General features: G+C 34.8%; 1 protein-coding gene across 1 annotated transcript in view; it reads left to right on the top strand.

Moving 5' to 3' along the window:
• Positions 1-23,418, top strand: part of LOC149787873 (origin recognition complex subunit 5-like) — a 79,090-nt gene that overhangs the window by 2,604 nt on the left and 53,068 nt on the right. Inside the window, exons 2-5 of the mRNA XM_089974109.1 lie at positions 1,111-1,203; positions 11,802-12,005; positions 16,802-16,876; positions 17,165-17,276. Of these exons, the coding sequence (XP_089830235.1) occupies positions 1,111-1,203; positions 11,802-12,005; positions 16,802-16,876; positions 17,165-17,276 (484 nt within the window). The remainder of the gene's footprint in view (positions 1-1,110; positions 1,204-11,801; positions 12,006-16,801; positions 16,877-17,164; positions 17,277-23,418) is intronic.

Genomic DNA, 23,418 nt, shown 5'->3' on the forward strand with positions numbered 1-23,418 from the left:
TATACTATTCTGTGAAAGTTTCCTTTTTGCAAGAAAAAGTTTGTACTTATGAATGCTACCAGTGGCGGCTTAAAATGCAAACTAACTTTTACAGACTTGGGATGTACTCAAAAGTAAATGTGCTTCATCATTCATTATGTGATTGTGCTATTTATTTCCACTGAATTCAGACTTATATGACCTGTGACAAAATTATTGAATATTTTGAATCTCTGTGTGAATTTTTTAGATGGAATTACTTGTATTGTGGATTTAATGTATGTGTTGAGATTCGCGGGTGAATACACGGTGTTGATACTCTATTCATGCTATTCATAAGACATATATATAAACAGTATACATGTATATGTACCAATCCATGGTTCTCTAAATAAAGTAAAATATTATATACGCCTTATCTGTTTTCATTACAGGTGTATTTCCCATTTAATAGGCATCGATTTAAGATGGTAACTGTGCCAAGGAAGCACATATTTTACTGCCCACATTTATTACCTAAACCCCCCACCCCCCGCAAATTTGCTGGGCTATATGCATCATTCTTTTAAGCTAACTAACCTGGTTGCTTATAACACGGTTAAGTCTATAACACGGTTGGGTTCTATGGCTCCCAACTACCGTGTTATAGCGGGGTCACACTTTACATGTAGGTTGGCATGTATGTGGACTTTGCTATAAACATTTTGCAGTTTTAACTGGCAAAGTTATCATCCCTATTACTTCAAATTTTTCTGCGCCTGTCATCAAATTGCAACAATTTGTTTGAAATGGTTATCTTTCCTGTCACAGTTTGTTTGAAATAATTTTCTTTCCCTGTTATCAAATTCCAACAATTTTTTTAAATTGTTACTTCCTCTGTCATGAAATGTTTTTGAAATGGTTATATACTTACAAGGTCTCTGAGGATAGAGTCAAGCATTTGCTAAATATTTCACACAATTTTTCACTTATCATTTAATATTTTCACATGTAAGGAAGTTAATAGATTGTAATAGTCAATCATTTATCTTTGATTTGATTCTGTTGAAGTTTGTATTAAGCTTTATGTGAGTAAAACTTTGCAAGAGTATGATTGTGAGTGTTCATATTAAAGACTTGTATCCATTTCAGAGGGCCCATTTTACTCCAGCAGCCTTGTTCCTGTACGGTCATACTGCCACAGGAAAATCTTTAGTGGTCAGTACACTGATGGACAAACTCAAGGTAAGTAGCATATTTTAGAAGCATTCACTTACAAAATGGAAATGGAGTCTTTGTTTCTTACTGTTCCTTTTGGTGAAAAGAAACCGACTTTGTTTGCATGTGCAAACAAAGTTACTCAGATTTAGAAGAGAGGGCAATAGAGTAAATTATTATTGTGAATGTGTAATTGTGACATATACATGCTGAGGAAAGAACTCATTATAGAACATTTAGAGTCACAATTCATTTTTTTATAATTTTAGCCACTGAAATTTCCTTTCAATCACTTGGTTCAGTATAACTCTGAAATCTAAAACTGTTCCATATTTTACAAGTTAGCAGACAGCTAAGCTTGATTCCTATCACAAGTTATCTGATATAGTGCAAGTGTAAATTCACCTTGGCAATGGCAGAAGCACTAAATGCAGAGTCCAAAATTTTGATATTGAAAATATCAGATAGGTAATTTTTAATATTGAAACTATAAAACCAATTAAGTATTATTTAGAGTGGAAATAAATAAATAAAAGAACATGTCTTTTTTGGCATTTTATTCAGGCTGAGGCACTGCACATTTCAATTTGTGCAAATGAAAAAGTATTGAACAGTTCAATAACAGGTAATGTTTAGAAGTATCATTTTTTAAAAGTGACATTTAAAAGAGCAAATATACTTCTAATCAGTAGGACATTTTTCACATACAGGTTAATTTTTCATTTTGAGGTGTGCTTTTGATCCTCATTTCACACACAAGTGAATAAATGGGAGATATCAGAGAAATTCCCCCAGTATGTGGGATGCAAATAGTTGATTTAGAACTTCAATAAAAGTGCATCTTTATATCGATCAGGCTTCATAAGATATTGATTTTCAGCATTCTATGTTATAGTTAGGATTTAAGGTCACTGATTGCCCTGTCTCCAACTTTTGCTTTAACAGCTTAATTTATGTACAAATCTAGCCACCCAACTGAAGTTGATGCTACCATCCAAGGTGTAGAGAGGTGCATTTCTGATGTGAAATCATGGTTGACATGTAACAAGCTGCAGATGAATGATGATAAAACTGAGGCCATTCTGATCACAACACAAAGACTTTCTCATTCACATCCTTTACCTCAAACAATAAATATCAGCAACGCAAACATTAAATTCACACAATCAGTATGAAACCTAGGTGTTACTCTGGACAGTACTCTCACATTGCACCAACATGTCATGAACATATGCAAGGCTGCATATCTTGAGCTGAGACGCATCAGCGCCATTTGCAAATATCTTTCAGTTGATGCCACTAAAACACTTGTGTGTTCATTAGTACTTTCAGGACTGGACTATTGTAACTCCATTCTGTCTGGTTCATCTCAATATCTACTCCAGAAACTTCAAAAAGTTTAAAACACGGCTGCTCAGATCATACTTAGAGTACCACGATCAGAGCACACCTCTTCGCTGCTCTATACCCTACACTGGCTATCCATTTGATCCAGAATCAAACACAAAATTTGTTCTCTGTGCTATGTTTCACTGACAGACTCCAGTCCGACATACCTATCCAACCTCACCCATGTATACACACCAGCAAGATACTTACGCTCCACTTCTGACAATCATATGCTCATTATTCCCACTATGAAAACAAGTCATATGGACAGTGTTCTTTTGCACACCAGTGACCAGCAACATGCCCACTGAACTTAGACACAAAGACACAGTGACCCCATTCTATAGTGCTCTTAAAACTCACTTATTTCGACTGTAATAACAAACTTAAAAACCTAATAATGTTTCCTACCTTAAATATTTTCAGCATGTTTGTTTTATGTTTTCTAATTTCATGGTGTGTTTTTTTCGGTAATCATATCATTATATATGTTTTTATGTTTTAGGTGTTGTCTAATGTTGTAAAGCACTTAGAGCTTCTAAAGATCGGGCGCCATACAAAGTCCTCATTATTATTATTATTATTATTTGACTAAGGTGGTTGAATGTAAATCTAATTTAGCATTATTTATTATTTACTAATATTCCTCTTTGTTCCACCAAGAACTTAGGGTCTTACTTAGATCTTGGTACCAAGGTATATCATGGTATATATGAGCATATTACATTACTAACCACTGTATACTTTAATTTTATCAGGGTCTAGCAATTTTATGTTATGGAACAGAGGCATGAAACTTTATTTTTGAAAATTTCTATTTTTCATTAGCTGCAAACATTATCTTGCTCTGATTTATAGCAAAATAACACCATAATATATACATTATTTTATCTATTAAAAAACGCATTTTATCTTGAGATAAAATAAGATATCTTGGTTTTGCTTGACATGACAGGTTGTGTCTTTGTAGGGCACTGGATAATGATGACAATCTTGTCTGGGATGCTGTAGTAACTCAGAATTTTCCAAGTGGTGCTTCTACCATGTCATATGGTTTCCTGAATTACACAATTAAATACAGGTTCAACTGCCATTATAGTGGCTGTTCAGTGATAATGCTAGGTGTTTTTCTCTGGTCTGTAAATGACCTTGCAGCCCAGAATCTGTCTTTTTCCTCTCAGTCTGGAATCTATTGCAGACTGGTCTTGTTCAGAATCATCCTTGTGAAAATCTTGCTTGATTGGGATATGAATTGAAAACTTCTCCAGTTCTGGCTGTTGCTGAGGTCTTTCTTGGAAATTTTAACAGTGTTGCCATTTCTCCACTCTTGTGACATCTCTTCTTTGTCCCATCATTTCTGTACAGGGTCAAACAAGGTGTCTGCTGTAGCTGTGGCATCTACTTTTGATGATTCTGGCTGAACGTTGTCTGGGCTTTACCACTCTTATTACCTGTATGATATCTTCCTTGGTAATTGATCCTTGTGTTGGTGTCCAGATCCTTTCCCTCTCCTGTGATGGGTTTGTTTTCCACAGGTACACAGCTGAGCAAGTTGTAGCAGTGTTCATTTCACCTGTTGACCTTTTCTGCCCATTTATTCAAGATATTCCCATCCTTTCCTTGTACGGTTTGTTTATGTTGGTTGTTCTCCATGATGCTTGTCATGTGATGTTGTACAGAGTCCTCATGTCATTTATTTTTGCAGCCTTCTGTGCATATGGATGAGCCAGTAATAACAAGTATTGTTTTAATACACATTTGAATAGATGAAATACAAAGATAATTTGTAATACAAAGATAATTTGTAATTTTACCAACATTTTGCACTCTTAGTGCAAATATGATGAAATTACGTATGTGACTTGATGCTTCTAATAAAGTTCAGATTTCAGCAATCGTTTTTCATGTTGTGTTTTTGTTTATCTGATGTTGAGTAATTAAAATTTTAAAAGCAGAGTGCAATATTTTTTCTTTTCAAACTTCAAGGATTAAGCTTATATTATCATTGTCACAGACTGGTTCTGTAATAAGTGAGATCTGCACATATTAAAGATACCTTGCATCTGATTGGCTGCATGTGTTACCTCGCTTCATTTAGAAAATATATTTCTAACCCAGTTTCTATAAAACCCAATAAGTTAGTTGATGTTATCCAGATCTAGGATGGCTTTGATTATGAACAAGATCCTGTGCATTTTGATCATGCCATAATCTTTGCAACTGATTTTTATAAATATACAGTAAAATAGATAAAATCATCATGGTGGTAAGCTTATGTAATAATTTAACTAGACATGATCTTTCAGTACTAGATAAGCCAGGTTATTGTTATGTAAGCCATGCAAGCATTATCAGGCCCCCTTTGGTCTCTTATTTATATTTTAAAGTTTCATAAGTGCAATTTCAGAAAACTGTAATGCCGACATTGAAAATTATTTTACGAACAGTCTAAGTTATTGTGATCTGTGCCATTTCAAGTTCATTTTTAGAGCACACACGAGAGCTCTCTTCATATTATGGATGTATCTTAAATTCCTCTACATTGTGAGAGTTGTAGAACAAGCAACTTTACTTTGTATCTTCCCCTCCTTCAGTGCCCCGAAACCACATAGCAGAACCTTAAGATCAAAAGTGTTGTTATATGATTTATTTTGAGAGTTCGAGCTGAAATAGTTAAATATAATGCATACAGACAATTCAGCTGAGTCATTGCCATTCATAGTTGCTACAGCAGAACCTATATTGTGAGATCTTGTTTCCTGGGTTTCACATTATTATTTGCAAGAGTTATTTCCCCTGATTGGTCATCCTCCCTACTTTGTTTTCAGCAGGAAGCAGGGTTGGATTTAAACCAGATTTTGCCTGCTGCTTTGATGAGACCTTTCATTTGCAGGAGTTGTGACCCAGATTACCTGTCTTCATAACTTTGGTTTACACAGCTTTTGTTTTTAGACATAAGTACTTCTCATCACTCTTGAGTTATAGTTGGTTGATGGTACTTTTTAGCTAGAGGTGAGCGGTATTATCAGTATACTGGTTACAGTAGTATTTGTTCTGGTGGTACACATTATGTTACGTTTTTAATGTACCAGTACTTCAGTAGTGTTAGTCTATATGAAATGTACAGAATTTGCTGAGTAATCTTCTTACAAATTTTAATTATATTAACAGCAAGTTTTAATTTTCATGACAGCATAATTCAAAATTTTATTATTTCTTTTTGTCTGTTAAAAATATGGATGTATTTATGATCCTTTAATCACATGATTGACAAGTGTCATGTATGCCAACGTAGTGGAGAACTGGTATGCTAGTAATATTTGGGCCAAATGCAACTTTTAGAAAGATTTCAGATTCAGAGATCAAAATTTTAAAGTTATTTGCTATTGTATGTTAATGTGTCAACTACTTTTATTCCTTTGTAAGACTGTAAATCATTCTATTAATTATTTTCTCTTTTGTTGAGTAAGTTTGTTTCATAGCCGTCTCTGATAAATTATCTTCCCCAAGTGTTGACATCCCACTCAAAGTTTCCCTGCCTATTATATCAATAGTTTAGCTAGTAAATTATAGGCTTCAATGTCAACACTTCCTATTTTTACCAACAAGATCTTTACTGTCACCAGTGTCTTTCACAGGAAGTCAGCTATAGTGTAAGCGTAACCATTCCACTTTAATTAAAGTTTTGGAATTATAATTACATGTATATTCATTTACTAAAAGGTACTGACCATTTAACTTTTGGGAGTGGGTTGGTTGGTGGGATTGAATTTCTTCTGAGCAGAGATATCTTTGTTTCATTTTTCTCAAGATAATTAATTTGTCTCACATATTATAATGGATATAGTATGATATTATTTTCATATAAATCAGAGCAAGATATTTTATTCTGGCTGACTGTTGGAAACTTAAAAAGCTCAGAAAATAAAATTGTTAACGTAATTGCACTTATACTATAGTAAGTTCAGCAATCTTTGATAATTAGTAGGTCCACATGGAATAACATAACTGTACCTTCTTTTGCCATTTTGAATTACTGGGCTTCATCTGCATATAACATTTTTTTCAGTATCATCAGATGTGACTGCTCATCTGAAAGTTATTTTGGTCATGTGACTGGATTATATGTGGATTTGTCATACGACTGTTATGCAGTGATAATAATAATGATAATAATAATAATAACAATACTACTACTACTACTACTACTAATAGTAACAATAATAATAATTTTAAAAAGTTTTAAGCACTGTACAATATCAGTTAACACATAAGAATATCTATATGTATATATCTGTGTGTTTGTGATGAATATCAAGTCATGTGACTATTATCATGGTTCAGTAATGTGTCAGATTATAAAATGTATGAGGCCCCTGGGTGGCCAGATGGTTTACAGTGTTTTTCTATATCAATCACTGTCATCTCAGTTTGGTCTGTGTGGGTTTGAGTCTCAGGCTCAGCGAGTGTGGGTGTGTGAGAAAGTTTGCCAGTAGCTTCCTTTGGATCGCTGATTCTTCCCAGGGTTTTCCTGGGTTCTTCCACCAGTTATACTGTCCACCATGTATAGCCAATCATGTGCTGAAAAAATGGCATTAAACCCAAAACAAGAATAACAGCAACAACAAAATCATTTTTCATTTCATTTTTTTATTTTTCATGTAAACTGGCTGGTCATTGGGGTACCACTGATGACTTCGTGACAATCTCTCTCCATTTTGCCCTGTTCTCCACTGCACTTTGGGACTTTGCAGTGTCCATGTTTGTCCACTCTTTAATGTTATTTTATCATCTCTTCTCCTCTCTGCCTTGTTTTCTCTTTCTCTCATTGTGCCAGGTAGGATTGTCTTTGACAGCCGGATGAACTTGAAGGTGTGACAATTCCATCTTAATTTGCTTTTCTTTATGGTGGTAAGCAGATCTTCATATGGTCCAATCGCACCTGGATTCCAATGTGCACCTCCTCATTAGAAACATGGTCTAGATATGAGATTTTCAGGATCCCATGATAACATCTCATCTCTAAAGCATGGATTTTTCTCTCTAGTTGAGCTGTCAGGGTCTGTGTCTCCTGTGCATACATGAATATGGACATGACATAGGAGCAAATAAGCTTAATCTTGGACCAAGCTTATTATTGCTGTCCTTCTAAATAGGCTTCAGCATAGCCAGTGCAGTTGTTGTCTGCACAATCCTGGAAAGGACTTACGGTTTTGCATCAGAGGTATAGCATCTAGATACTGTGTCCAGCTTCTGTCCATTCACTCTTATTTCCTTTTGGATGCCACTCGGTTTATCATTAGCTTGGTCTTTTCAATGCTGATCTCCATCCCATGCCTTAGTGATGCTTGGTTGAGATGGTTCACTAAGGTTTCCACTTCTTGTTCATCTCCTGCTAAACCTAGGGGTCTCAAACTCAAACCACCTGGGGGCCAGATGAGGGCATTTTCGATGGCCCAAGGGCTGTTTCACCATTGTTATCTCTCGTCACACCTTATGATGCCAATCATTTTGCAGCCCACAGGATACAGCTTGGCGGGCCACATGTGGCCCATTCACTGTGTGTTTGAGACCCCTGTGCTAAGCCATTGATATCATCAGCAAAGAGAAGGTTGGTGATTGCTGATATATATATATATATATATATATATATATATATATATATATATATATATATATAAACAGAATGGATGAACTAATTCACAGTGTTCTAAGCAGTTTGAGTTACAGTGTCAAATTAATGTTAACTGTTACTAAGTAATGATGGATTTCCACCATATTGGTCATTAACTTTATATATATGTTATCACAAAATGATTTTGATTTTAGCATTACGTGTTATCTATAGAGGACATGCAAAGTTAGTCTGACAGGTGCTTTGTCAAGTTCTTTTTCTGAGCACATGGTAGCAGTCATTCTCATAAGCCATCAGCTACACACCGCACACAGCTTTCTTAATTGTGATAAATAAATACATGTCAATCCAAGCACTTGAAAGACATATGTTAACTGTTTTTACATTGTGGGACTTGTAGAGGATGGAGATTTACCCAATATATTTCACACTTACAGCAGTGCCACCAAATTCTGGTGCAGAACCTTCAGGACTGTTACTGTATTATTTATTTTGAGTGATAGAGCTGAAATATTGAAATCTAATGTATTACTGTGCATTTTTTCTACAAAAAAGTATGCACATGTTCAAATGTGTAGATATATTTCACACAGTTGAATTGCACATAGTTAAATAAAAAAAGTAATGACTACAATGGAAAATTCCTTTTTGTATTTTAAAAACGGGTCGAGTTAATGTGATTTGTGGTATTTCATTTTCATTTTCTGAGTACACGTGAGCAGTCATTTTCATAAGCTGTCTGCTTCATATAGCACATGGTTTTCCTAATACAGTTTAGTGATAGAAGAAATAATTGTTAAATGAAGTAGGTGAGAGACATACAAGTAGGTGTATGTTTACTTTCTATGCATTGTGAGAGTTATAGAGCAGACATGCCCTATATTCTTTCATTTTGCAGCAGTGCCCAAAAACTTTAGAGCAGAACCTATATTGTGAAACCTGTAACAAAGTTTGTTCAGGAGTTCCACATTATTGTTTACAGGAGTAATGGCCCCTTATCTATCCTCCATACTTTGGTTTCTGTGGCATAGCTTTAACAAGAATTGCTGGATTTCACCAGACATAGCATACTTTTTATGAAACCTTGAATGAGATTCAGTTCCACTGTTCTATATCATCATTTGCATGAGTAATGGTTCCAGACTGACTGTCTTTCTAACTTTGATGTCCACATCATTTTATTGAGGAATTGTGGATTACAACCATATTTATCCTTTACCTTTTTATTGATATCTCAAATGGGTAGGATATTCACCATTCCAGACTGTCATCATCTTACTGCCCATTCTGCCAACTTTGGTTTCCCAACACAAGTTCCTCTATTTAAGCCCCAGTCAATCAAAATGTAGTTGGCAAGACCCTTTACTAAAAGCTCAGGTTTTGCAAACAAATTTTGTTACAAAATGTACTGATATTTAAGAGTCTCTTAAATTTAATGATACTTAAATATTGTGATTTTCTTTGCCATATTTATTTGATGTCAGGTCCATGTTGGCCCCGGGTGGCAGAGTGGTCAAAGTCTATCACCTTTACAGTTCATTGACATCTCCCTTCTGTCTACATGAGTTTAAATTTCCAGGGTTTTCACAGGTTCTTCCTCCACTAAATATATTAGGTGCCATGTATAACCTATCATGTGCTGAAAAATGGCCTTAAACCCACAACAACCAACAGCAGGCTTATTCTCAGTGACAGGGCCATCCCCTTTTTACAAACTTTTGGCAAGTATTTGCTAATGATATCTTTGTTAATTAGCCTAATTTGCCTACCCCTACGTTTTGGCAAAGGCTGGTCCCCAGGTCTTATCATTTTAAAATTACCATATTTGAGACCTTTATTAAGATCTGTACGTAAAGGTAATCTTATGGTATTAAAATTATATGAAATTGCTGGGAGAGAAGTGGTGAATTATTTACTCCCTTCAGAAGCAGACATTTACAGTTTAATTATTATCTCATTTTGCCAGTTGCATGCTAATTAGTACTTGGAAAATGTGAAAGATGACACAGCATTTGAAATGCGCTTGAAATTCACAAAAGATGAACTGAAAATTACTTGATTCAGCACATTGTAGATAATTAGACTTTCCTGATAAATGATGCATGTCTGCCGATTCAGAATGTAAATACGCAAGTGCGGTTTAGATGATTGTTATTCCTTATAAATTATACTACAGATGTTTCAGATTTCATGGCAGTTGTGCAGCTTTATAAACCTTTCAGTGCCAAGGTGCTTTATAATCAGCATAGGTATTTTTGTGTTGTTGTGCTGTTAAACCCTTATACATTTATACATACCTCTTTGCTTCACTAATACATTTTGCACCAGCTGCATTCACATTCAGAGAGAAATAAATTACAGAAGTCTCAACATTTTAATATCTTGGCACCATATTTTTCACACGGTTTGAGCTAGAAATGCATATTTATAGGATGGCCAAGTAGAAATAAGCCAGAACTTTGGGTACAACTTATTTAGCTAAGTTCTGTGTAGATAAATTATTATTATTATTATCATTATTATACTCAGGTTAATAATCAGTGATGGAATAATGAAGATTGAAATTCATCATGGAAGGAAGGAAGCAAGTGTACAAAATCTGGAAGTTCAAACATTGTAATTTTATTCTGAATAAAGTTTTAGTATTACCATTGAATTTCCTGTTGCATAAGTATCAAGAATACAAAGCCTGAAATATGCTTTCCTGTTTTCTTAGTCAGGTGTCCTTTTCCTTTTCTTTTGACAGAACCCATTGGCTTGGAATTTCAGCATGGTTTAACATGCCAGTAAACTTCCACAGTTGAAATTACAGCTATTGGTTTTCGAAACACCTGACATTGCTTTTTTCTTTCTTTTTTTTTTTTAATGAATTTTTTCAGGTTTCTTTGGATCAATCTTTCTATGAGAAACTCAGTATAAATATATGTACCAGTATATTGTTTTTAATATCATAATCTAGATTGATGATTTTCATCTGTTCCATTCATTTCCTTCTTGATTAAATCCACTGAATATGAGGTATCTTCCAGCAGTCACTGTGTATCTATAATATTCAGTCAATCAGTGTTTAATTTTGTTGTTGTTGTTGGGTTTAACGCCATTTTTCAGCACACGATAGGCTATGATGGCGGCCAGTATTAATGGTGGAGGAAGAACCCGGGAAAACCCTGGAAAGAACCACCGACCATGAGAAGCTACTGGCAAGCTTTCTCACATACCCACGTTGGCCTAATCCTAGACTCGAACCCACACAGACAGAGGTGAGATGGCAGTAATCCATAATGGAGAGCACTTTAGACCATTTGGCCCCTCATCGCCTGTGGAATTTTTTTACCTCTGATCTTCAATCCCATAACACAGACCCTAGGGGGCTGTCAAGGAGGACACCCCTACTTTTTTGCAGTACTACCCGCAAGGACAGCATTATTGCAGATTATCAAGAATTTCCATCCCACTAGTTTGGAGGAGATGGGTTAGTAGATAGATGGCTGAACAGACAGATGGATAGATAATATACAGGTGGATGGTATCACAGTATTTCCTGCTAAAGCACTGGAATTATTTTTACAGAGATGTTGATAATTTTGCTTTTTCTCTTCAGCTGCCCTTTGTGTTATTAAACTGTGTGGAATGCTACAGCCAAAGGTTTCTCTATGAGCACATCCTAAACAGTCTTCATGAGACAGATTTGTTTGCCGGTGATGAAAGTGTCCCAAGGATAAAGTGTGATAACATGAATGACTTTATGAGACTCTTCAAGCAAGTTTTGAACAAAAAAAGATTGGACAAGGAGACAGTCTATATTGTATGTACATTTTTTTCTAATATATCCTTACAGAATACCCTCAAAATTGTGCACAGTACAGACTCAGGTTTACCACATTATAATCTACTGGATCATGTTCTTTATTTTTTTTTTCAAGTTCTACTTATTTCAAGAGAATAGTGTAGACTCTGATCTACTGGCATCTTATATAACATTAGTACATCATATAACAAATTTGCAGGTTCTGATGGACTGATTACAGGAACTACAGAGACATGCCTGCCATATTCCCAGACAATGTTGGTTGGTTGGTTGGTGGGTTGAAACTCAGAAAGTGTATTTTGAGGTCGGGGTGGGTGGGTGTCAGTGTATATGACCAAAAAAGCGATGTCAGATTGAGAATAAGAGAATTGAGATTGAAAATTATTGGAAATTCAAATCTCAGTCTTATTCAAAGCATTTAATACACTTGCAAAGAAAAAAACAGTTGGTAGACTTAATATTGTCAAATATCATCACCATGAACATACACATATGTGCACACACTTAAATGAAAACATACACCAAGTTTGTCTTTAAAATCCGTTAAATGTCATAATATAGGTTTAATTAGATGCAGTCTTTTCTGCTCTAAGTGGTTCAGTAGATGTTTGCAAGTGTCATTTAGTGTTTATCATTGCACTCACTAGAGACTGGATGGTACTGCTGTTCAAACTTTCCTGCTGGATTCTCTGAGCAAATCCTGGTCAGTGCCAAGTTACCATTGTCAGAACAGTGTCTGATACACCCTGACCACGAGATATGCCTGTCTGTATAGAAAACTGAATATATATCTCATTTTGGACTGACCATTTCATTGGGGATGGGGTGAGAAGGGGACACATTTTTAAATTTAATGGGGGCTATACAGGTAGTTTGCAGGTAATACAGCAGTAATAAATGCCCCTGTCCAATATGGGTGTTAACATTTTATCAACACAAATCAACTGTGCAAACACAATAGTGTGCTTATTATTGTCTTTCAGTCGATCAGTTTCATGGCTAAAATCCTGAAAATCATGGGCCATTTAATACAGTAGTTAGAATTTTAACAAGATTAAGATAATGAATAGTAATAAAGAGAACTAATCTGAATGTTCAGTTCAGTATGTTGAATATGTTTCATACAAGTGGTACTCCTATTTCCACAGATGTTGTACACTAGAGAATGCCTCCTTAATTGCCTTAAAAAATGAATCACACTTGAACACTACTCTAACAACTAAAATAATCATACTTTTCCATTTTATATATGGAGCGAAAATCCAACTTCACAGAGATGCTGCATTTAAAAAACTTGCCAATAATCTTTAATACAGATGGCTTAAACATTCAAGGCAATATGTAATAACTTCTGTTCTTCAACATGCATCTACCCGCTCTTTGATTTACCCATAACTTAGGATTGGGTTGCTGCACATTGTGAACTTTACCTATGCAAATTAGCACAATGGACTCGCCCACAGCAGGCTTCAAAGTACTTAACACATCACACTAGCTGTTGGCAGCAAGTTAAGTAGTACACAAAATGGTGATTTATACCTGACCTCCTTGCTTTTTAATTGCTTCTGTTTAAACTGTCTCAAGGATAGTTTTACATTAGCTCAAATTAGGACTGTTTATACATGCTTCATGTTATTGGCATGTATTAAAGTGGTGTTTTTATTCGCTTGAAGATTACCGAAATATTTTTTATTTTGAAACACAACCATGTTGGGGGGGGGGTAGAAATAAACAAAATCATGTTTTAGCATGACATGTTGTGTTACGGCAGGTATGCAGGACAATATGCATTTCCCATTTATCATGGGATGTACTCGAATAATGGAAATATACCTGTTTTAGCAGACACTATAGCTATGTGTCAGTGGTATATGATGTCACATGATGTGTGTTGCAATAAATCTCTTATTTTCATCACCCTTGGGAACTGTAATTCTACACTGTTGTTTGGTGGAGTATGGTACCCAACCCCAAGGTGAACATTTCCCTTTGGAGAAGGTAATAATATAATACTAGATGTGAGTCTACACAGTTTGTAGTATGGCAAGCATTATACACATTTCATCAATAACTCCCACCTGGATAACTCATGAACCTGCTTATAACATGGAGTCAGACATGGGACCCATTTTTTTCTTCTAGAAAGTACCAAAAGAATTGGCCCAATTTCTTACACATTAGGAAAATCACTGTCAAAACAAGAAATTGAAACTACTAGATGATAGTATGTCAGATTGATTCATTTCAATTGGTCATTTGCACACAGTTATAAATACTATTATGTAGTATGATAATTAAAGTATCTAGCATTAATCACTGGCTTATCCTACAAATTAGCAGATATGATTAACAATAGCAGGAGAAGCAAGCGAAAAGGGTACTGAGTGCAAGAAAAGATTTGTTTCACATATACAGATCATTATGAAAAAACAAGTCCCAAAGTTTGTAGGGAGCTTAATGTTCCCAAATTGGTACTCAGAAGTTTCCTCAAGGATGAGCAGAAAGTTTGCTTTTACTTGCAATGATATAGCAGCATCAGTATTTACTAATAGAACAGTATAACAGAAATTGAGATTTGACATTGACAGTTGTTGCTTCACTAATTAAATGTCCCTAGTTTTTGAAAAAATCTTGTTTTGTTCTGAATCAATTATTACTTTCAAATATATCCACATTCACATGCAAACAACAGCAATGTAATACATAATGTTTTCACAGGTACACATGATTTATGTTGAAACAAACCTCTTGCAGTAATGTTTTTAATGGTCTTTTAAGAAAAGGTTGGTTATCTTGAAAATAAAAGATAATTTATACAGAAAAACAAACATTTTCATGTAAGAAAATCATTTTATTGACAGTTATTCCTAATGCATTTATAAAACGAATATTAAACCATTTAACAGCCCCCACCCACCTATCTTCCTATTGTTGATGCCCATCCAGAACGGCATCCCCTTCTTGGTAACTCATGTTATTGTTTGTACTTTGGTCTGTTTTTGACCCTGTTGTATGTGAGTTTTTGTGGGAGAGGTGTATGCCAGCAGATTATTAAATAGGGAATGCCATTATTATAATATAATGGATTGTAAAGGAGGTCCATTATTTTGCTGTTTAGTGGAAATTTGCCATTAAGTGTTAAAACTTAAAGTTAATTGGGTAATCCTTATAAAATCTTTAAATGGACTAACAAAATACTTGTGGAAATTTTTAAAATTCAATTATTTTAATGTGAAGATAAGTATCACAGATAGAATTATTGAAGGCCACTCTGACAGTATGCAAATGTCATGATTTGAAAACTTCCAAACAGTTTGTGAGCCTTTCCTTTCTGTGTTACTTTATGTGAGTTGTCTTACACTAAATGACTGTTTGGCTGTGAGCCTTTCCTTTCTGTTTTACTTTATTGAGTTGTTTTACACTAAATGACTGTTTGGCTGCGAGCCTTTCCTTTCTCTGTTACTTTATTTGTCTTACACTAAATGACTGCTTGGCTGTAAGCATTTCCTTTCTGTATTACTTTATTTGAGTTGTCTTACACTGAATGACTGGCTGTGAGTCTTTCCTTTCAGTGTTACTTCATGTGAGATATCATAGACTAAATGACTGTTTGAATGAGAGCCTTTCCTTTCCATGTTATTTCATGGGAGTCATTCAGTAAATAACTGTTTGGCTGTGAGCCTTCCCTTTTTGTGTTACTTCATGTGAGTGTTCATACACTAAATGACTCTTTGGCTGTGAGTCTTTCTTTTCTCAAATACTTCATGTGAGTTATCATACACTAAATGACTATTTGACCATATGCCTTTCCTTTCTGCGTTAATTTATATGAACTATCATACACCAAATGACTGGTTGACTGTGATCCTTTCCTGTGTTATTTCATGTGAGTTATCATACACTAAATGACCAACTGTGAGTCTTTCCTTTCTGTGTTATTTCGTATGACCTATCATACACTAAATTACTTTTTGACTTTGAGCTTTTCCTTTATGTGTTACTTCATATGACCTATCATACAATAAATTACTTTTTGACTTTGTGTCTTTCCTTTTTTCTGTTACTTCATATTAGTTATCATACACTAAATGACTGTTTGATTGAGTGCCTTTCGTATGTTATTTCTTGTGAGTTATCATACACTAAATTACTTTTTGACTTTGAGTCTTTCTTTTTTTTCTGTTACTTCATATTAGTTACCATACACTAAATGACTGAGTCTTTCCTTTTTGTTACTTCATAGGAGTTATAAACCAAATGACTGTCTGGCTTTGAGTCTTTCCTTTCTGTGTTACTTTGTATGAGTTATCATACACTAAATGACTTTCTGACTTTGAGTCTTTCCTGTGTTATTTCATGAGTTATCATACATCAAATGACTGTGTGACTGCATGCCTTTCCTGTGTTATTTCATGTGAGTTATCATACACTAAATGACTGATTGTGAGCCTTTCTTTTTTACTTTACATCAGACAAGTTATACACCAAATGACTGTTTGGCAGTGAGTCTTTTCTGTGTTATTTCTCGTGAGTTATCATATACCCAATGACTGTTTGACTGTGAGCCTTTCCTTTCTGTGTTACTTCATGTAAGTTATCATACACTAAATGACTGTGAGTCTTTCTTTTCGTTGTTACTTCATGTGAGTTATCATACACTAAATGACTGTTTGACTGTGAGTCTTTCTTTTTTGTGTTACTTCATGTGAGCTAATGACTCAAAAAGTTAATGCATCATATGTACATTGTGTTTCTATAATGAATAAAAATCTTTTTTTCTCTCAAAATTTCAGATATTGGACAAGGCAGAACGACTTAGAGATATGGAAGCTAACATTTTACCTGCATTTCTTAGGCTCCAGGAATTGGTAATATCTCTCCCTCCCTCCCTCCCTCCCCCTCTCTCTCTCTGTCTCTCTCTCTCTCTCTCTCTCTCTCTCTCTCTCTCTCCTGTAATAATGTTGCATTGTACTGATAAATCTCTGTATTTTGTAAATTAATTAATGTTGTTGATGATTTTTTTGTTACTTGTTGAAAGGAAACTATATTTGGTTCTTTCCGAACACTTAAGTACTTTCAGTTTGGAGACAACATTTAGAAAGACAACTAATCTAAAACAAATCCCACAAAAATGCTGTCTTGTGCACTTTTTCCAGTCCTCATCCAATGTTTGTGTGATCCTTTTGTCCGAGATTGTATGGGAGAAGTTTCGCTGGGGTACAGGATTTGCAGAGCCATTTATTCTTCATTTCCCAGATTACAAAAAAGGCAAGTTCCCTTATTTAAGACTTTCATTCTCCACCTTGTTGTGTAACTGCTTGTAAATTGTGCCTATCATATGATGTGGAAGATAAAGATATGTGTTATTACTTAGCAGTGTTAAAGGTAGAGGTAGAGGGACAAAAGTATTTAGAGAAAAGATTTACACATTAGGAGACATCCCCCAACCCTATATGATGTTCAAAGTGCTACATATTGTGTCACTGTCACATCCACAAATATAAAAGGATGTGACAGTTTAGTTAAACTGGTCATAAGGTGGCCTTTCATTCCTGGAGTGCTACATGGGTTCCTCAGGTCTCGTACTGAAAAGGTGTCAAGATATGTTGTCAAGTGTCGTGAATTAATTGACTCTTTTAGTGTCATATTTGTTCTTCCCTTTATATCAAACTGCTTTGGTAGGTTAAGTGGTTAGAGCAAATGCCTTGAGTGCAGGAGATCAAGGGTTCAAACCCCGGCCAAGTCATACCAAAGACTTATAAAAACTGGTACCAGCAGCTGCCTCACTTGGTGCTCAGCATTAAGAGGTTAGTGTTAGTACTGGTCAGCCTGGTGTCAGGAGAATGTGGCCAGGTCGATACACCATGCTATATGTCTGCAGCATGATGCCCTGATGATAGACATCACCAAACTGCCATGCTGCAGACATCATAGCGATATAACTGAAAAATTGTTAAAGCTATGTTAAACATCCAGATCACACACATACACCCCGCCTCCCCTTTATATCAAGGAATTACTGGAATTACCTTCCCATAGTAGGAATCTTGCTTAACAATACATAGCTAATAATAGTTATGATATAAAATGTTTCGTAATTTTTTTGTTTATATTAATACACAAATTTTGCATCAATTGATTGAGACAATTTCTTTAAAGGAGACCAGAAATCAAAATTTTGCTTTTACATATGTAATTCTCTAGAGATTTTAATTCGACTGTCATGTTTATAAATTAAATATCGTAAGCGGGTAGTGATTATATTGCGTGGAAGATACCATGATTCCGTAAATTGCCGAGTTTTTCCGAGTTTTGATGAGACAACAGATCACGTGGTCCCGTGACGCAATACTAGCCAGTCCTCGAATACAAACATAAACATGGCGAGCGAGGCAGACAGGAGGAGACCACATTTGGGTTGCACATTCAAAAGTTGAACCTGCTGTCTGATACAATAGTTTATGTACTGTAATGGTCAGTGCTAAACAAATTTTTTTAGGCACATGCACCGGGCTGGTGACTTAAATAAACTCAAGCCCCGACTGAAATTCCACAAGTCCGGACAGTTCATACCTGTCAACTCTCAAGTCGGGAGAAATACCTCCCGACTTTTGGGGTATTTCCTCATCTACCTCCCGATCTCGTATTATCTCATTAATTTTTATCAGCGAAGTCCCAATTGTTACATTATGTCTGTCAATTTTTCATTTGTCAGAAGAAAAAAGCCGAACCCCAAACCATTTATAAATAGATATAATGTATGCAATCCAGTCTAAACTGCCACATTGCAGACACCGTAGCAATATGACTGAAAAATTGTTAAAGCTACGTTAAAAATTCAAATCACACTCACACACGTCTAAATCTGGCACTGGACGAAACAATTAACATCACACAACAGTTTTGTTTTTCTTCAGTAAATAGAACGTGAAGATTAAACATTATTCAAGTAAATTTCAGATGTTTTTAAACAACTACAACAGTACTATAGTAAAAAAAAAATTTTTTAAAATTGTCACCAATTAGCTTAAACGAATGATCACTGTGAAATTTTCTCTGCAAACAAAATCGCTTCTCCATTTCTGCCAAAGAAACTCGGCCAGTTAACACCTGACATTCCTCTACCATATATGTAAAGTTTAATCACTATGATTAAATTAAAACAAGGAATAAAACAAAATATACCACGCAGTATATGTGCCCTTAAAGAACTAATTCAGAATAAATATTTTATTCAGCAAACAGTGTTACATTGATTAAGACTTAAACCTAAGGAAATAAGGTGGGGCATAAAACGTGGGAAAAACAGTTGCCACATGTACGGTAACTTGTGACTGCAGATTTGAACAGTTAAAATGAATTCCATGGCATCGTAAGTAACAACAAAATAGGCATTGCTTATTTGGCAATCAATTGCGGGTGCTTACATATGCACACTATCGAACATGGTTTCTTTGAAGTATGTCTGAAGGGCAGTCGTTTTCACAAGATCAATGCAAGGATAAGGATTATGTTCATTAGTCACACCAGCTTTATTGTTTGCTTACTTAAATCAGAACTTTAGCTATTTTGCAATTTAGCCTGAACTGACCAGAATATGCAAACTGGGCTTGTCCTATAGGAATAATAAGGCGTATCACAGGGAGGAAAGGCATGTCCCATGGGCACTTGCACATTGGGGCAAGGGGTTGGGTCAATAGTCTCCTCCTCCCCCCCCCCAGTTTATATTGTCAGCCAGTTAATGTGAAACTTTGACCTCTTTTCTTTTAATCGCTGCTATTTAAACTGCCAAAGGGATAGTTTTATATCAGTTCCAATCATTACAGGTTACCGTTTATGCATACTACATGTAACAGGTATATACTGAAATTTTTTTATTTTTAATTTTTTTAAGATTACTGAAAATTTTGTTTTCTCGAAACATGACAGGTTTAGAATCTTATTTTTTAGCAAAGCTTCCATTTGATTAAAATCAGATATAAATTTCACAGTGGTGATTTTATTTAGATTGTGCCGTGTTAAGGCATGTATGTCACCCTGTTGAAAATACATTTACTCATTTCACCAGCATGATCAAAGTTTCCTCAGGCAAACAATTTTTTGTTTTGACAAGCCCGATGGGCACGTCACTTTGAATACAGGATGGGCCGAAACTAAAACCAGAGGGGCCCATGTTGTTGGGCTATCAGATTTGTTTTTAGCACTGCTGGTGTAGATAAAAGATCTGTGAATTGATTGTTGCATTTTGTGGTCACTTACTCGGCCTTCTGCCTATTTTCATAACTCACACGTTTAACACTTTTCCCAGGATTTATAATATCCAAAGGTATGTCTGGAACAGAGCCAACTTTTAGTCTAGGTCTAGCATTTGCGTATCTTTGAGCTTCCATTTTTTCATGATCCATCTCGTAGCATTCCTTTTAGAAATGTAACGAGCACAGACTGCTGTATGGTGTTGCTTTGAAATTGACTTGTTTGTAATAATGTATCCATTCTTTCATTATGCCTTTATCTTTCAGAAAAGAAAAAAAAAATGTTGTCCACAGGTTTTTCTTAATGTTCTATTACACCCATAAGCAACGCAAAACGGCATTGTCTTTTACTCTGGCAATTCCCACTTGGGCTGCTGGAGTCACTACTATGACGTCACATCCTGAAAGTAACCGAATAGGCGCGGAAATTTTGCATACAAGGTCACGGAAATTCAGCTCTTAGAAGATAGGCCAATATTTAAATATTGGCATTACGGTCATAGATGATACTTCAGAATAAGGTTTTCTGCTATAGTACTTTTATTATTATTGTATATTTCCATTGGTTTCTGGTCTCCTTTAAAGTCACTTAAAACTTACTGTCTATACTTGCCTATAAGTCATCCAACTGCAAAACACACAGATCTACAAATGCTGTTGCATAATGCACCAGCAACTCTGGATCACTACAGTTTGTTAGGAGCAGTTAGTAGAACAAACAACATAGACTTTGATCAGCTGACACATTATGCAACAGCTGATCAGGGTCTACATTTCTTGCGGTTGGACCTATAAGTGAACAGAACTTTTAAGTGAGTATAAATGATAGAAAAATGTTCCTTCAGCTAGATGCTTTATGTAGCCTGATAAAACTCCCTCTGTTGTGGGTATATATTCCAGGTATTCCTGTCTCATTTTCAAATATGTTGATTTTAGGTGTTCTTGCCTTTTCTTTGTTAAAGTAACCAGTCATTATCATGTTTTCATCCAAACGTTTATTGAATGCACAGCACAAAAAGTGCATGGTTCACATTTTTCTTGAAAACTGTACGACTCCTAAAATAGCAAAAATGGAAGCTGTTTTTGAATGCTAAGTGTGTACCCTCATGAAACGAAAGTTTTACTATTATTAATGTTTCATCTTTTTAAAATGCCTTCAACATAACATATTTATCAAACTATTGGAGCTTTCTGAAATGATGTGATATGGTAATGGGTAATGTTTTAGTAATCAGGATAGTCCAGCTGTTAATTTGGTCTGTGCTAGTTTAAACAAAGAGTAACAAGGTCTATTAAAAATAATCTCTAATTACAATTTTTTTTAAAGTGTATTTGAGGTTATTAACCTAAACATCATTACATTGGATGGCATTTTTAATAATGCTGTTTTTTTGTCATGTTATTTTCTGAAATTGAGCAATAATAAATGAGTAATAGCAATTAATGCTTACACAGGGTGTATCAGAAATGGCTAGTGCTTACACAGGGTGTATCAGAAATGGCAAGTGCTTACACAGGGTGTATCAGACATGGCTAATGCTTACACAGGGTGTATCAGACATGGCTAATGCTTACACAGGGCACACACTTAGCAAAACTAACGTCTGTGTTTTATCTTAAACAAATTAGAAATATAAAAAAATCATCAAAATAAATTGTATAGTTGTCCTGTATGTTTATATCTAAAGTTGGATATGTCTTGCAAGCCCCACGAGAGGTAGTTTATTTGATTTGAATTTACAAGTTATTAGTAGCTAGAATGGTATGAAGTTGTAATCACAGTAAAACTACTCCTTCATAATTTTGTCTTTCCTTTAATATTTATTTGGTTCATAGGGCATTTATTACAACAAAATATTCTTGAATTATGTTTACTTATTGTGTGTAATTGAGAGAACAATTGAGTTTTTTTCTTCAAACAAACCAGCTGTGTTGAGGCATTTATTCACTCACATTATTAAAAAAATCAATCTCTGTAAGGAAAATATATCTAAAATTAAATCATAACACAAGCTTTAAACAAAAAGTAAATTTAGAGGCTTAAAATAATTTAATATTTCTCAACAATAGAAACCACAAATCCTGGTTTCGAGTGGACTGATTATATGTTCATGCACACCAAGTCCTATATGTCTCTACTTATTGCTTGAAACATTCATTTACAAGTGATACAGAACTTGTAAATGGAAGATTTATATTAAGTAACTTAATATTTAATATAATTACTTGACATTAACAGTTGCTGATGAAATGACAGCCACTCAGATGTGTTTGGATGAATATGACATCATCATATTTCAGTTTGGAAGAATGTTACTGATTGGTTTAGCTTTATATTAGCCCAGTTTCTTTTATGATGACATGCACAATATGACATTCACAATCTTGATGATGTCAGCAGTTGTTTAAAGGTCACCTGCCACCTATATTGTACAAACATGTGATATTATTATAGTTATAAACAAAATGCATTGGTTATGTATGCACACTATAGAAATATTTAATTAGACTTAAAACTCTGCTTTATAAAATGAAAAAATTATTTTGCAATCTCCATAAACAATCAGTAGTTTCCGCATGCCAAAACCGGATATGACGTACATTTATCCCTTCCATTCAACCTAGCCATTCAAGTGCTTAATTTCCCCACGTAAATGTCAATGTGATATAGTGTATGATCATGTTTTTGTACAGCAAATATGGTGCACTGTGTTGCATTCAGATGTAACCAAAAGAGTGATGATGGGAAAAAGCGTTCTTTCTTTTTCCGAAAAACCATTTTACCAGAAAAAAGTGTATTTAATCTGTGGGATCGAATAGGGGAGGGATGGGAAAGTTGTATAATTTATGCCGTATTATAGTGAATTTGGCCCAAAGACAATTCACCCCAACTCGAAACACAATTCGGCCAAACTTAACAATAGTTTGTACGTTCTTTTTCTTCAACAGAAAAGTAGATGTTATGTAAGATAGGTTTATGGGGAAAAAAACTAAATTTAAACAAACTATTTTGATATTCTGTGAAAGAAAATAATCATACTTTGTAACATACATATTTATGAGGGAAAACACAAACTGACATATTTTGCTTGTTCTAATTAAAATATTTATATACATTTTTTTTTTTTATGCTTACAAATACATGTATATGCATCTGC

The sequence above is a fragment of the Sinohyriopsis cumingii genome, chromosome 11 (genome assembly GCF_028554795.1).
Source record: "Sinohyriopsis cumingii isolate HCF-2022 chromosome 11, ASM2855479v2, whole genome shotgun sequence".
NCBI lineage: Eukaryota > Metazoa > Mollusca > Bivalvia > Unionida > Unionidae > Sinohyriopsis > Sinohyriopsis cumingii.